At 40.2% G+C, this 15,167-nt stretch overlaps 1 protein-coding gene across 3 annotated transcripts in view; it reads left to right on the forward strand.

The window, feature by feature from the left end:
• Positions 1 to 5,812, forward strand: part of LOC129495555 (mothers against decapentaplegic homolog 4) — an 88,988-nt gene extending 83,176 nt beyond the window's left edge. For 2 of the 3 annotated variants that reach the window (XM_055303189.1, XM_055303188.1), the window contains exons 11-12: positions 2,642 to 2,780; positions 4,283 to 5,812. In XM_055303189.1, the coding sequence (XP_055159164.1) occupies positions 2,642 to 2,780; positions 4,283 to 4,494 (351 nt within the window). In that variant the 3' untranslated portion in view covers positions 4,495 to 5,812. Of the gene's footprint in view, positions 1 to 2,641; positions 2,781 to 3,323; positions 3,437 to 4,282 lie in introns of all 3 variants that reach the window. The other variant, XR_008661546.1, reaches the window with a different exon arrangement.
• Positions 5,813 to 15,167: the final 9,355 nt, after the last annotated feature.

Below are 15,167 nucleotides of genomic sequence, written 5' to 3' on the forward strand. Positions count from 1 at the left end.
ACACATCTGATAAAGGATTGTTATCTAAAATATAGGAAACTTTTAAAACTCAGCAATAAGAAAACAATCTGATTTTTAAAAAGTGCAAAAGACCTGAGTAGATATCTCATTGAGAAGATATACAGATGGCAAGTAAGGGTAAAAAAAGATGTTCAACATCATATATTATTAGGGAATTGCAAATTAAGATGACATGCCATTATATACCGAGAAGAATGGCCAAAATCTTAAACACTGACAGCCCAAATTCTGGTGAGGATGTGGAGCAACAGGAATTTGTGTTTATTGTTGGTAGGGATGCATAATGGTACAGACAATTGGTAGTTTCTGACATAGCTAAACATTTTTACCATATCATCCAACAATTGCACTCCTTTGTATTTACCCAAATAAATTAAAAACATGTCCACACAGAAACCTGCACAGGAATATTTATAGCAACTTTAATTGCCAATAATTACCAAAACTTGGGAGCAGCCAAGATGTTCTTCAGTAGGTGACTGTATAAACTGTGGTACATCAGCACAATGGAATATATAGTTCAGCACCAAGAAGATATAAGCCATCAAGCCATGAAAAGACATACAAGAACCTTATATGCATATTACTAAGTAAAAGAAGCCAATTTGAAGCGCTACATACTGTATGCTTCCATTTCCATGACATTCTGGGAAAGACAAAACTGTGAAGACAGTAAGACCATCACTGGTTTCCAGGGATAAGTGAGCAGGGAAGGATAAATAGGCAGAGCACAGAAGATTTTTAGGGCATTGACACTACTGTCTATGGTACTACAGTGTTGGATATATGTACAAAATCACAAGTGAAACCTAATGTAAACTACGACCTTGGGTGATGATGTGTCACTGTAGGTTCATCCATTATAACAAATGTACCACCTGTGCTGGGGGACGTTGTACTTGAGTGGGGACAGAGAACACTCTTTACTTTCTGCTCAGTTTTAGCATGAATCCGAAACTGCTCTAAAATATGAAGTTCATTAATTTCCTTCTTTTAAAAAAAGTGGTTGCAAAGCTATTTGGCTTTTCAAATATTTGAGTTCCTGCTTAGTGCTATGCTGGGTAATGCCTTCTGAGAGGTCATGGCTCAGTGGAAAAATTTAGAATCTAATGGACTCCTAGGAAATCTTGAAAAAAAAAATAGTGGTTCCTAGGGATCCCTGGGTGGCGCAGCGGTTTAGCACCTGCCTTTGGCCCAGGGCGCGATCCTGGAGACCCGGGATCGAATCCCACATCGGGCTCCCTGCATGGAGCCTGCTTCTCCCTCTGCCTGTCTCTCTGCCTCTCTCTCTCTCTCTCTGTGACTATCATAAATTAAAAAAAATAAATTAATTAAAAAAAATAGTGGTTCCTGTTCTGGGCCTTGTGAGGTTTCTGATGTTCAGACCTGACTCTGTCATGATTTCTATCCTGTAGTCTTTTAGAACTAATAGTTTGGCCGAGTGTAATACTTACCTATGTATTTGACAAATTCATATCTCTTCAGAGAATGAGATAGTCTAAGCTTTGTTCTTCATTGATGCTAGAAGATTGCTGTTGAATAGAGAAATAAGTAAATAGGAATATGATTTGCAACTTGCAGAGGTTTGCTTTGTTTATTGTTGTTGTGTGTTCTTACTTTTTAATACCATATGCCATGATTAAAGACCATCAGAATTTCTTTTATAAGGCTTCTAAGAATTAGTGGTTTGGGTTCCAGACTTGTTTATCTGATAAAGTTGTATGTTATGCATTCTTTTTTTTTTTGCCAAGGATGATTATGCTTGCTCATATTTAGGTTTTGTGCATATTAGGAGGATATTTTAAATTTTTAATTTACTCTCTAAATAAGGAATATAATCTCATGGTTCAGAAATTAAAATAATATAAAAAGTTTGCATTGAGAATAGCCTGTTTCTACTCTTTGTCTTCCTTTCTTATAACTTCTGTAGATGACCACTCTGCTTGTTGATCTTTCAGTGCTTTTTAAAAAAGATTTATTTATTTATTTTTTGAGACAGAGGGAGAGAGAATCTCAAGCAGACTCCTTACTGAGCCTGATGCAGGGCTCAGTCTCAGCACCCTGAGATCGTGACCTGAGCAGAAAGCAAGAGTCGGATGTTGAACCGACTGAGCCACCCAGGCACCTCTATTTCTTAAGTATTCTTGGTCCTAGATACCATTTTATTTTGCTCCTGTGTATATCTCTAAAAAATACAGATGCTTTCTTAAATCATGAAAGTGCCATTTATTACACTCCTCCAAATAGCTAGAATGGTAAAGAAGTTGGCTATGGGACCAAGACCATCAATTCAGCCTAAAGCGTGTTCTCAGCAATTTGGTTATAAAAGGCTGGGGGTTTATTTCATGCAGGTGGTGTTTTATCGCAGGGACCGTAACTGACCCCCGCTGAACTAAATACACACCATGGAGGTGCACGGCAGCCGAACTCTTGCTGAGTTCCAGTACCCTTCTCTCACCACTAGTTATAGTCAACATAAAAACTTAGATTTTTAAATTATTTTTTTTCTGAGAGCTAAACAGAGGTATGAGTTTTAAACAAACTGTGCATCAGTTTTTGATGTGTGGCGGAATCTTTTCAGATGGACTCCTAGCATTGAACTCACACTGTTTGTTTAAAGGTCTTTGACTTGCGTCAGTGTCACCGGCAGATGCAGCAGCAGGCGGCCACCGCACAGGCTGCAGCCGCCGCCCAGGCAGCAGCCGTGGCGGGAAACATCCCTGGCCCCGGATCAGTAGGTGGCATAGCTCCAGCTATCAGTAAGTATGCTTTTGGTTTTTTTTGTTTTGAAATGTAATAGTTGGCATTTTATCTGGATTCATTCAGTTGATTAGCTACTTTAGGCAATAATAGAAAACTAAATTTTTTTTTTCCTGGGATAATAACATTTTTGAATTTTAAAAAACTGTTCTTCTGTAATAGTTGCCCTTTGTCTAGGACCCGGTTTTCATTCGTTTTATATCAAAAAGGGAATATGAGTTAAAGGAGAAAAAGGGGGTTATTGTTAGATTATATTGATCAATCTCCCATGTTTTTTTGTTGTTGATGCTTTTAATTCATGCCTCACCAGCAAGGGTGGGTTGTAATCACTGACGTGCTTGGCTTTGTTGTAGAAGGAAAGCATATTTCAATTTCCGAATTAGGTACTTCTCCAAGTTTTTTTTTTTTTTTTAAGTATGCTAAGCATGGAGAGAAAACTAAGTGAGGGTGGTATTTTGATAACTTGTAGACTTTTTTTTAATTTTAGGGTAAAATTGAACTGTGTGCCAGGTTTCACACTGATGGGGAATTTTTTACTGCAGAGTTAAACTCCTGACTATAGACTTTTATGATGGAAACACGTGGCACCCATCTTCCACGTCTGAAGGCATAACTAGTGATTCATTCAACCCCTGTTCTTAACCTCTTCAGTGTGGTAAGCAAATCACACTGGCTAAGAAAACTGCAGTGGCCCTGCAGGTTTCTCTACAGCACATGCAGACTCCTCCCATTAGATTCACTGTGATACTGATGAATGGAGATTGACTATATGACTGTATGTTCTGACTGGAAAATTAGCTGCAGAATCTGCCTTGTGACTTATGTTCAGGAGTTTACAGTGTAGAGATAGATAAGACATACTCATTTAGAGAGTTTGACTTTTAAAAAAAAATTTGAGCATCTAAACCACTAATTTGCTAGTTTTGATGTGACAAACGAGCTTTCACTAAAGAATCCAAAACTACTATGAAATTTCTCATTCTTACCTACTGCCCCCCCCCCCATTGAGTAATTGCACGGTGTCTCTGTGACATTGTGACCTTGAGAGACATCATCTGGGTCGTCCAAGGAGTCTTAGCGGAACCAGGACCATCAGCTTCTCACTGTTAGTCACGTCTGTCATTGACCTAGGCTGCTTAGACAGACAGTAAGGTTCTTAGAACCAGCCTGTGGACATGTGCTATCTCGTAAAAACAAGTTGTTTTTTTTACCCTTCACCTCTACTTCTAAAGAGAGAAATAGGTGGGGTGTTGGTGGATTGTGGTAACTTACTTTACGATGGCCGGTAGCTAGAAGACTCGTGTGGAATGTGAATCGTGTTAACCAAAGGTTTTCAGTCCCTGTTGATACAGTGTAGATCTACACTTACTTCTTGGCACTTTGACAGGGAAGTTATATGCTGGGGAGCATGGAGTAAAGAAAGCTGGTCACTTAATAAGGTGTAGGGAGGATGGAAGATGCCAGCTTGTCCCTCTGACATCTTCCACATCTTTTCCATTAGGTTTGTCAGCGGCTGCTGGCATTGGTGTCGATGACCTTCGCCGCTTGTGCATACTCAGGATGAGTTTCGTGAAAGGCTGGGGACCGGATTACCCAAGACAGAGCATCAAAGAAACGCCTTGCTGGATCGAGATTCACTTACACCGGGCCCTCCAGCTCTTAGATGAAGTGCTTCACACCATGCCTATTGCCGACCCACAGCCTTTAGACTGAGGTCTTTCCCTGTTGGGCCCCTTACCATGGTCAGGATGGTGGACTATAAAATACAATCCTGTTTATAATCTGAAGATATATTTCACTTTTGTTCTGCTTTATCTTTTCATAAAGGGTTGAAAAGTGTGTTTGCTGCCTTGCTCCTAGCAGACAGAAACTGGATTAAAACAAAATTTTTTTTTTCCTATTTAGAACTTTTCAGGCATGGCTCAGAGCTTAAAGAAAAGGAAAAACACATAAAATCCTCACCAGTTATGTATGAAGGAATCATTCCAGTGCTGGAAAATTTAGCCCTTTAAAATGTCTTAGAGCCTTTTATATGCAGAACATTGATACGTGTGTTATTTTACAGAATCAGTTCAATATTGCCGATTTTAAAGGAGAGAAGTTCTCAAAGTTAATTCACCTATGTTATTTTGTGTGCAAGTTGTTATTGTTGAACATATTTTACTCCAAAATGTTGTGCCATGTGGGTGAGTTAATTTTACTGAGAGCAACTTCCCTCTGTGTTTAAAAAATAAGATAGTAATGTATTATAACCTTTTATCCAAAATATTTTTTGCAAGTTAAACTAGTGAAGAAGATTTCAATTCAGATAGCCTTGCAACTTCAATTTTATTTTTGCCAAAGGCAAAACACTAATCTGTGTGTATACTGAGAATTCCTTACAATTACCCACAAAGAAATACCGTTTAAAATTACATGTGTTATCCCTGTTGGATAACTATTTTATCAAGAAATAATTCTTTTGCCCTATTATACAGTAGATGTATTCTATATTTCTAGGCACAGGGTTGGTCACTAAGACGCCTAGAAGAGAAATTTCTTTCCTTCATGAATTCATAAGGAAAGGTTTTGTATTTTTAAAAACACTAAAAGCAGTGTCACTCCACCTAATATCTCACTGTTCTGCAAAAATGGCAATGCTTAAACTAAGTGAGTATTTTGGAAACTGCTAAATTCTATGTTAAATACTGTGCAGAATAATGGAAACATTACAGTTCATAATAGGTAGTTTGGATATTTTTGTACTTGATTTGATGTGTGACTTTTTTTTCGTATACTGTTTAAATCATGTATGTTATGACATTGTTTAAAATTCAGTTTTTGTATCTTGGGGCAAGACTGCAAACTTTTTTATACATTTGGTTATTCTAAGCCCTTTGCCATCAATGATCATATCAATTGGCAGTGACTTTGTATAGAGAATTTAAGTAGAAAAGTTGCAAATGTATTGACTGTACCACAGACACAATATGTATGCTTTTTACTTAGATGGTAGCATAAATAAAACCAAATCTCAACATACAAAGCTGAATTCTAGGTTTGATTTTTAAGTTTTGTTTTCTTTTGCACTTTTGAGTTCAACCTCAGAAGCAAGACCTTCTACTAAATGACAGGCAGCAGCCAGACTATCGGGCAGCTTTGGTTTCCCTCACACTCTGCCAGGACTTCCCCATGGACATTATGTATCAAGTGTAGAGTTGGTTGGGATTTTTTTTTGTTCAGCTTTTATTTTGCTGTAGCAAAACAGGCCTGATTGTCTACAGGATAAATAGTGTGAAATAAAACCAAGGGTCATCTTTCAGATGCTTTCACTTTTTGCTTGGAGGGCCGTCTTAAGTGTAATAAGATTCTTTAAGGTGTGTTACAAGTTTGAGATTTGAGAAGCACTATGCTTAGTAGTCCTCCTTCTGTCAACTTAAATGGATAAGTCATCTGCGTCCTTGGTCAGAAGGTCTTCTGTGTAAGACCGTTCCAGAAACCACTGGCTTTGCTTATCGCTGTGATGTAAACACAGATCTTGATCCAAGCTATATGTCTTTTGTTTTAAAATAACTTCTCTACTGGCTCATTTGAATTCTTGAGTACTTAGAGGTACTTTTGTTAAAGGCCTCATTTTAATCTGTAAAAGTTTGGTGATTTAAGTTTTATTGGCAGGTTTTTTTTTTTTTTTTAAAGATATCTTCATTCTCTAGAAATTGCTGACTTTAGGTCTGTTTTACTGTGAATGAAGAATAGGAGTACAGGGAGAGATTTTAAAAATTCAGATTATTTGATTAGGATCATTAGCGTGCTAGGATATCATCTGTTGCCTCCTTTTCTCCTTTAAGGAAGGTTTTCATGTTTAATCATCTGGGAAAGTATGTGGGAAATATTTACTAAGAAGTCTGTCTTTGAAGCCAAACCACCCGTCTTGGTTTCTTTCTGCTAAGAGCCATAATGTTACTACCACTACGTAGGAGTACTTCTAGTTCTTAATCGCTTTATATTTGTACCTAGAATCAGTCACGTGCTTTTGAGAACACACCTAGTATGTCAATGATCGGTTATTCTGAGACCTTAGTTGTTAAACAGTATTCCCATTTCTTAGAGGTAGTCATCTTTGATGAGTAAAACTCAAGAATCACTAGGTTTAAAATTTCATGGCTACTTTAGGGTAGGATGGTTTCTGCGGTTCTCAGAATCTGATTATTATGAGGATATGGTTCCGGATAGATTTTCTCTAGCTATTTCCTATCTCAAAATGTTGAATTTCATTGAAAGCTGAGTGAGAGTTGAACCAAGTACCTTTATAATCCAGTATGAGGCCATTACACTTTGGTCCAGTGCCTTTTTTGTGCGTTATCAAAGGGAATCCTTAATGGTGTTGCCTTTATTTTCCAGGGAGTAGATTCTTTTGTGGGATATAGCCTGTCTCATTTTTTATAGTATGCTACCCCTGGTATACAAAGATAACGATAATAAATCACTGCCATATAACCTTGTTTTTCTAGAAGCACGGCTCATTTGTATCGACCTACTCTCCTGCGATCACCACCGTAGGTTAACAGGCTGGGTGGTCTAGCTTAGGGATTACCACACTCGAATTATCCAGGTAAACTGAACACATATTAGCTGTGTTGTATTTCAAAGTTGAAAATCCATTTTTGTGGGGAGGGGTGTGGCGTGAAGGGGGGATATTTGTAATAGAAATTTTGAAGGCAAAATCAAATGCTCTGTCTTCCGATGATAGACATCTTACCTAGTTAAAGTTCACTGCAGTCGTCTTCTTACTATGCCCATCTGGAGAAGGGAAATCTTAGATTTTCCCATGGTGCTCCTTACGCATCTATGGAGGTGAGATATTTCTATTCCTGTTTTGGTGGTGACCGGTTAATAGTCACTCGATAGCTATTATGCAGAATTAGATTAGTTCACATCTTTTTTAGAGCCTTTTGGAAAAAGCAGTTCTCTTCTGACTAGGGCAGGATCATTTTTGTTGATAGTGTTCTATGGTTTGCTCCCTTCATCGTTAAGTCATTTTACTGGCATTTTGTTTAACGATAGCAGATTGGGAAGACGATGAATTTTAGGTTGTTGAGGTAAATGAGTATATGAAAGCAATTAACCTGCAAAATCACCTAACGGCTGTGTAGTAGATGGGGCTGGGCTAAGACTAGCAGGTAATAACATGAAGAAATACTTTCTTTCTTTCTTTTTTTTTTTTTTTTTGTTTCAGCTTTCAAAGCTCTTTATTATACTGTTTCTCCCTTGATCTCTACAGTAACCATGTGAGAAGGGGTTAGAGGGAAGGAAATGCTTTTTTTTTTTTCTTTCTAAAGGCAGACCTCCTCTTGTCACAGTCGCAGATAGCTGTCTGTAAATAGTTGCCTAAACTCTTCTTTGCAAAGATCATAGAAGACAGGCTCTGAGAATCTTCTGCGCAAGCCTCTCTATTGTTTTCTGACAACTAGGTTCTCTCTCCCGAGATGTATCAGGAAGGCTGTATAGGGTTAGTGGCCACATTCGTAGAAGCATCCTCGGCTCGGCCTTGTCCCCAGCACTTGTCCCAGTGCTGCCGGGTTGTCTGTCTTGTTTATCTGCTGTCACTGTGGGATGGAATTTTCTGCATTATCCAGACTTGCCTTATTTAAGCCTTAAACCCTTTTTAATTTTAGCCATTTTTTGGGGGGTGGAGTTATTTAATATGTATATCAGAGAACATTCTAGGCATGATGTTCCTTTTGTGCCTAGCTGTCTTTGTAGATGCCCGGAGCTGCTAAGGTTTTTGCCTTGATAAACCAGATGGTTGTAGACTGCTATGGTTCTGAATGTTTACTTTTTTTTTTTTTTTTTTTTTTAACACACATGCCCTCCAGTATTGTCACCTTCTGACAGACCACTTTGTGTGTGCCTCCCCTTAGGAGCTTCTTCTTTTCCTTTGTGAATCATTTTTCCGACTTCTTGGGCAAGAAAACCAGATAACCAGACTTACTAGAACTACCTTTGAAACATGAGGACAGACTGGGATGGGTCCCCAGAAACCCCCTTGTCAAGCATTGAAGAGGCCTTCAGTGCTTTGGTGTCGGACATCGGTTTCACTGCTTAAAATGTTTGCTGGTTCTTTGCTGAGTTCCAGGTAGTCGAGGTAGGGAGAAGTGGGTAATATTCATATTTTCCCTCTTTGAAAGATTTTGAAACGTTTTGTTGCTTCCACCTCAATGCTGTTCATACAAAAACGGATCACAGGACTCACTAAATCAGCATCAGTCGTCAGAGGCAGTTCCATTGCCTAGAGAATACCAGCAACAACAACAACGACAACAACACAATATGCTTGGGGAATGAGAGGGTCATTTTTGTTTGTTTGGGTGTCCCCTTCTGCGCCCTATCTTCTGACTTTCCTCCTCTACAGATATTTTTGACCTATAGGTGCCTTTATGAGAATTGAGGGTCTGAGATCCTGCCCCAAGGAGTCGCTAAAGTCATTGCTGATGTATTCAGGGATTTTAACATCAGACTTGAATGAATGAACTGTTTTCCTCCCTCCCACCCCACCGCTCTCTCCTCCTTCTTGTCTCTCTCTCTTTCTCCCCCGTAGGAAGGATTGAGGTGAAGACAATCATTTCTCTCTCTCGACGTGGATCGTTTTCTCAGTAGATCTCAGAGCCCGTGTTGTTGTTCATCCTGAAACTGGTGACTCTGGCGGGCACCAGGCACGCCCTGCCTGGCTTGCTCTCTGCCACTCATCTGATGTGTGACCTCGGGCAGGTCATCTACCTTCCTGGGCCTCAGTTGCCTCATCTGTAAAATGAGGGAGTTGGACTAGATGTGTTCTTCCGGTCTGAAATCCAAGTGACCTTGCCTACCTTGCAGCAGGCTCTGACTTCCTCCTTCCTTTTGCTCTGCTGTTTGAGGGGGCTTTGTACTTATTTCCATGTCATTCAAATGAGATTAGGCTTGATATTTTATTACTATTCTCCTATGGACAAGAAGTTACATAATATGTCCTTAAGACTTAAATTTAACCAAAGGCCTAGCATCACCTTGGGGGCTGCAATAAATACTTAAAAAAAAAAAAAAAAAAAAAAGCAGGGGAAGCACCTTCATTCTATTTTCCCATCATCTCTAGTGAAGGTTTCGTGAGACTCTCTGAGTCCTGGCATTCCAGCTTTGGGCTGGTATGTGTGCCCCGCCATCCTCTTCAGTGCTGCGTGCTGGTAATTGGTTTTCCAGCTAAAATGAATGGAAAAGTTAACTGTAAATGCCTAATGATATTAGAGGTCATTACTTCTGGTCTTTGGTTTCTTATCTCTTTTATGTTCAAAACAGGGTAACAACTCTGAACCGTGTCAGTTAAAATGGTTCATATGATAGAATTAAAAAAAAAAAAACCCACCAGTGGATGATCATTCACTTTATTCTTGGGTCTTTTTACGTCCATTTTGATTAGACTTTTGGAAGGAGCGTTCCTTTCACAGTACTTTTCCAGCCTATTCTTGGAGAAGTATAATTAATGAAGTTGGCTTTTTCAAGGACCTTGAGAGCCTGCCTTGGGAGTGGGTCAAGGGGTTGGGGGTTGGGGAGTCCTGGTAGAGGCCAGCTCTGTGATAGCTGGAGAGGAGGGAGTGAAACCAACTGCTGTTGCCATGGCTGCTTGTCATTGATAGAAGGACTCACGGGCTTGGATTGGTTAGAAGGCTAAACGGAGTCAAGAAACTTCCTCCAGGTATGGGGTTCTGGTCAGTGCCTTGGACATGTGACTTAAGGGGATAGCATGAATGCCTGTAGATCATGCAAATCGGGTGGACTGCAGAACCATTTGGAGGAAGTGGCTGGGGGTTGGGGATCGATTTGGTGGTGGTATTTTACCAACTCTTGTCTCTTCCCCTGAAATCAGAGTAATGCAGCTCTGCCAAAACCCAGAGAAGAGCCACACTTAGCTTCTGCTTTTGGGAAAACTGGTCAGCTAAAGCCCTGGTAGTTCCTTTGCGGCTTTCTGTATACTTTTGCCTGGTTGAAGTCTGTGGCTGAAAAATAGTTGAACCTTTCCTGAGAACTCTGTAACAAAGTATGTTTTTGATTAAAAGAGAAAGCCAATTAAATCATTATGTGCTCATTCTTTTTCTTAAGCTCGTGGATGTCTTGAATCTGGAAAGAGTTCCTAATCACTGGGAGAATTCTCAAACTTGAGGACGACCGTTTCCTTCACTGCTTTGTGACCACTGAAATGGAATATACAGCATTTCAGATATGACCGTGCAAGAAGACTCCCCATTCTTTTCCCATGTCTAAAAGGAGACAGGGTGGAGAGATGGTGGTTGGAGAAGAGGAGGATGCTAGGGGATGATGAGACCCAAGATGCTTAAAGGAGAGACAGACACTGAAAATCGGAGGCCATGTCATTGCCCATCTAAGAATTAAGGAAAGCTATTAGCTCCCTAGTTCCCTCTTCTCTGAAAAGGGAAGCAAGGTGGTCGGGGGGGGGGGCACGGGGGGGGTGAGATCAGGTAAGATGACTCTATGGCAATGACTTATGAATTGCATGACCAAATCAGTATTTTCTTTCTGACCTTGTTGACCTGAGTTCCAGAGATATTTATTAGGCTGAGAGACTTGTTCTCACCTCACCTAAAGTTTATGGTATTTTATTTTAAAAAGTTAGAACTTAAAGGGGGTAGTAGATTGGCATTCTTTGGGAAAAAATAAAAACTTTTTTTGTGAAGCACTTAAGGATAAAGGGCAGTTGTATGTATTCATCTCTGCCCTTTGCTCTTGAATCCTAATTCTTTCTGCTTTATTCCATGCCCTGCCTCATCAAAAGTCCCACAAATGGTAACCTCAAAACCCCAAATCCCCTTCAAACCCTTTCTGCCCCCATCAACGTGCTTTTCCTTCACCCCTTTCTGTTCTAAAAGAGGAATTATTTTTGGTTCTCTGCCATACTTTGGGGATGGCACCCACTTCTATATTTTGATGTTCTGTTGAGCCACCACTTGGTCTCAGATAGATAGAATGGATTCAGAAGACCAGAGAATTTTATCTCCAACAGATACACCCTGAAAGAATGGCTTAAGGAAGTTCTCTAAACAGAAAGGAAATGATAAGAGAAATGGAAACTTAGGGAAAAAACAAACACATGGTAAGCATAAATACAAAAACAGTAGGCTTTCCTTTTCATCTTGAGTTTTCTAAATTTATATTTGCTGAAGCAAAAATTATAACACTGCCTAAGGTAATTCTAAATGTATATAGCGGGAATATTTGAAACTACTGACAAGGCTGTATAAAGAGACATTCAGAAATACTAAAGATAAAATGCAATTATAAAAAAAGCTCAAGTATCTTACAATGAGGCAGGAAAAAACAAAAAGTTAAAATGGCAGACTAAGCTTTAACATACCAATAATTACATTAAATATAAATGGTCTAAATATGCTAATTAAAGGACACTTATTGGCAAATTGGAATAAGAAACATGATCCAAGGGCGCTTGGGTGGCTCAGTCAGTTAAGCATCTGCGTTCAGCTCAGGTCATCATCTCCAGGTCCTGGGATCAACTGGGAGTCAGGCTTCCTGCTCAGCAGGGAGTCTGCGTCTCTCTCTCTCTCTCTGTCTCTCCTCCTCTGCCCCTCCCACCACTCGTCTCTCAAAAAAAAAAATTAAAAAACACGATCCAACTCTATAGTGTCCATAGGGAACACACTTCAAATAGAATGATGTTGGGGGGATCCCTGGGTGGCGCAGTGATTTGGCGCCTGCCTTTGGCCCGGGGCGCGATCCTGGAGACCCGGGATCGAATCCCACGTCGGGCTCCCGGTGCATGGAGCCTGCTTCTCCCTCTGCCTGTGTCTCTGCCTCTCTCAGTCTGTCTCTCTTATGAATAAATAAATATTACAAAAAAAAAGTACAATGATATAGGCAAGCTGAAAGAAAAAGTATGGAAAATATATATCAGATAAAAATCAAAGAAGAGCAGTAGTGGCTATGTTAATACCAGATAAAAGATTTCAGAACAAAAACAGTAAGAACAAAAAGCAGAGACAGGGACATTATAATGGTAAAGAGGCTAATCCATCAAGAAGATCTAGTAATCCTTACTGTGTGTACACCAAATCTCACTGAGCTGTAAAATAGTAAAAAATGATAGAACTGGATGGAGAAATGAACATCCACACTGTAGTTGGAAACTTCAACATCCTATTTATGTATGTATGTATGTATTTAAAGATTTTTTATTTTTATTTAAGATTTTCTTTATGAGAGACAGAGAGGCAGAGACACATTTCTCTCATAAATCATCAAAATAAAGAAGTCACCCAACACCACCACTAAAATGCATATGCTTGTCAAGTACAAACATACCATATTTCAAGATAAACTATGTCCTAGATAGACCCAAAACACAACAAAATTTAAAAATTGAAATTATGATATATTATCTGACCACAATGGAATCAAACTAAGAATGAATAATAGAGAACAAGGGATCCCTGTGTGACTCAGTGGTTTAGCGTCTGCCTTTGGCTCAGGGCATGATCCTGGGGTCCTGGGATCGAGTCCCACGTTGGGCTCCCTGCATGAGGCCTGCTTCTCCCTCTGCCTGTGTCTCTGCCTCTCTGTGTGTGTCTCTCATTAAATAAATAAAATCTTAAAAAATAATAATAGAGAACAGGAAAATCTCCACATAGAAACAAGAAGCAACGTACTTCCAAAAACAATCCATGGATCAAAGGAGAAGTGCCAAGGGAAATTAAAAAAAACAAAACAAAACAAAACAAAAACAACCTGCAACACACTGAGCTGAATGAAAAGTGAAAATTAAGGATACAAATATTTGCGAGATACAGCTAATGCAATAGTGAAAGGGAAATTCATGGCATTAAGTGCCCTACTAGAGGAGAGAAAAAATCTCAAACCCAGGCTTTGACTTCAAACACCTAGAAAAACCGAAAACAAGCAAGTAAGCAGAAGGAGAAAATTAAAGAGCAGAAATCAATATAGTTGAAACAAAAGCAATAGAGAATACCAGTGAAATAGAGTTGGTTCTTTGGAAAGATTAGTAAAATCAACAAACCTCTAGCAAGACTGACCAAAGAGAAGATACAAATTACCAGTATGGGGAATAAACCAGGATATCACTTCCAGACTCTGCAGACATCAAAAGATAAAAGGGGGGAAGAAAACCCCAACAACTTTAAGCACAAATGTCTCAACTTCCATGATTTGACATCTAATTTTCAACAATTTGTTGAAAAGCAAACTTTTACAACTCACCCAATATGAAATGAATCATTTGAATAGCTCTATAGCTATTAAGGAAATGGAATTCATAATTATAAATTCTCCCAAAAGAGGGGCACCTGGCTGCCTCAGCTGGAAAAGCATGTGACTCTTGATCTCAGGATTGTGAGTTTGAGCCCCACATTGGGTGTAGAGATCACTAAAAAAAATAAACTTAAAAATTTTTTAAAAATAAAATCCCAGAAATGAAATCTCCAGTCCCAGATGGTTTCACTTGGAGAGTCTACCAAACAAAGAAGAATTACAATAATCATAATAATATTTTATGGTAATGCCAACCACACAGTCTTCCAGAAAATGGAAGTGAAGGGAACACTTTATGAAGCTAGTATTCTGCTACAAAACCAGAGACAATGCAAGAAATATCACCCATGAATATCCATGCAAAGAGGTCCTGAACAAAAGTTTAGCAAATAGAATTCAGCAACATGTAAAACACACAGTGGTGGCGGGGGGCTGAGGAGGGGATAGCTGGAGGCGAGCGGGTGTGAACGTGCGAGGGCAGCGCGTCTGGACTGTCCCTGGGGGTGTCTTGGTGCGGACTTCATGATGCGTGGCCCCGGGCAGGATCTCTTACGCTGCACGGGACCCCACGTGATGGCCTCGGAGTAAGCAGCTCAACTTCGGGAAGTCACTGCTGAGCGTCCAACTCCAGGCTTGGCCTTTGGGCCCCGAATGGCCCCGTGGTCACAGCGGTCACAGCGGTCACAGCGGTCACATGGGAGCAGAGGCAGGGGGGCCTGAGCAGCGGGATGGCTCCTGGACCCTGCAAGGTCCCCGTGAGCAGCCTCCCCCAGGGCCTCTTTCAACTGCCCCTCCTCTGAGGCTTCATACTCTCCTGCCCCCCGAAAACAGCTGCTCGGAAGGTGGATCTCCATGTTCCGTGCTGTTACCACAGTAAAAGTAAAAAAAAAATTGTGGGGTGGGGGTTGCCTGGCTGACTCCGTTCATCCTGATTCTGGCTTAGGCCTTGATCTCAGGGCCGCGGGGTCGAGCTCCGGGGTCAGGCTCAGTGAGGGGTCGCTTGACCCCCCCCTCCCCCCCCACCTGTGCTCCAAGTGAATGAGTGAATGAATGAGTGAATGAATGAATGTTTAGTCCTTACT

Source organism: Nyctereutes procyonoides, unplaced genomic scaffold (assembly GCF_905146905.1).
Source record: "Nyctereutes procyonoides isolate TBG_1078 unplaced genomic scaffold, NYPRO_anot_genome, whole genome shotgun sequence".
In the NCBI taxonomy this organism is placed as follows: Eukaryota; Metazoa; Chordata; class Mammalia; order Carnivora; family Canidae; genus Nyctereutes; species Nyctereutes procyonoides.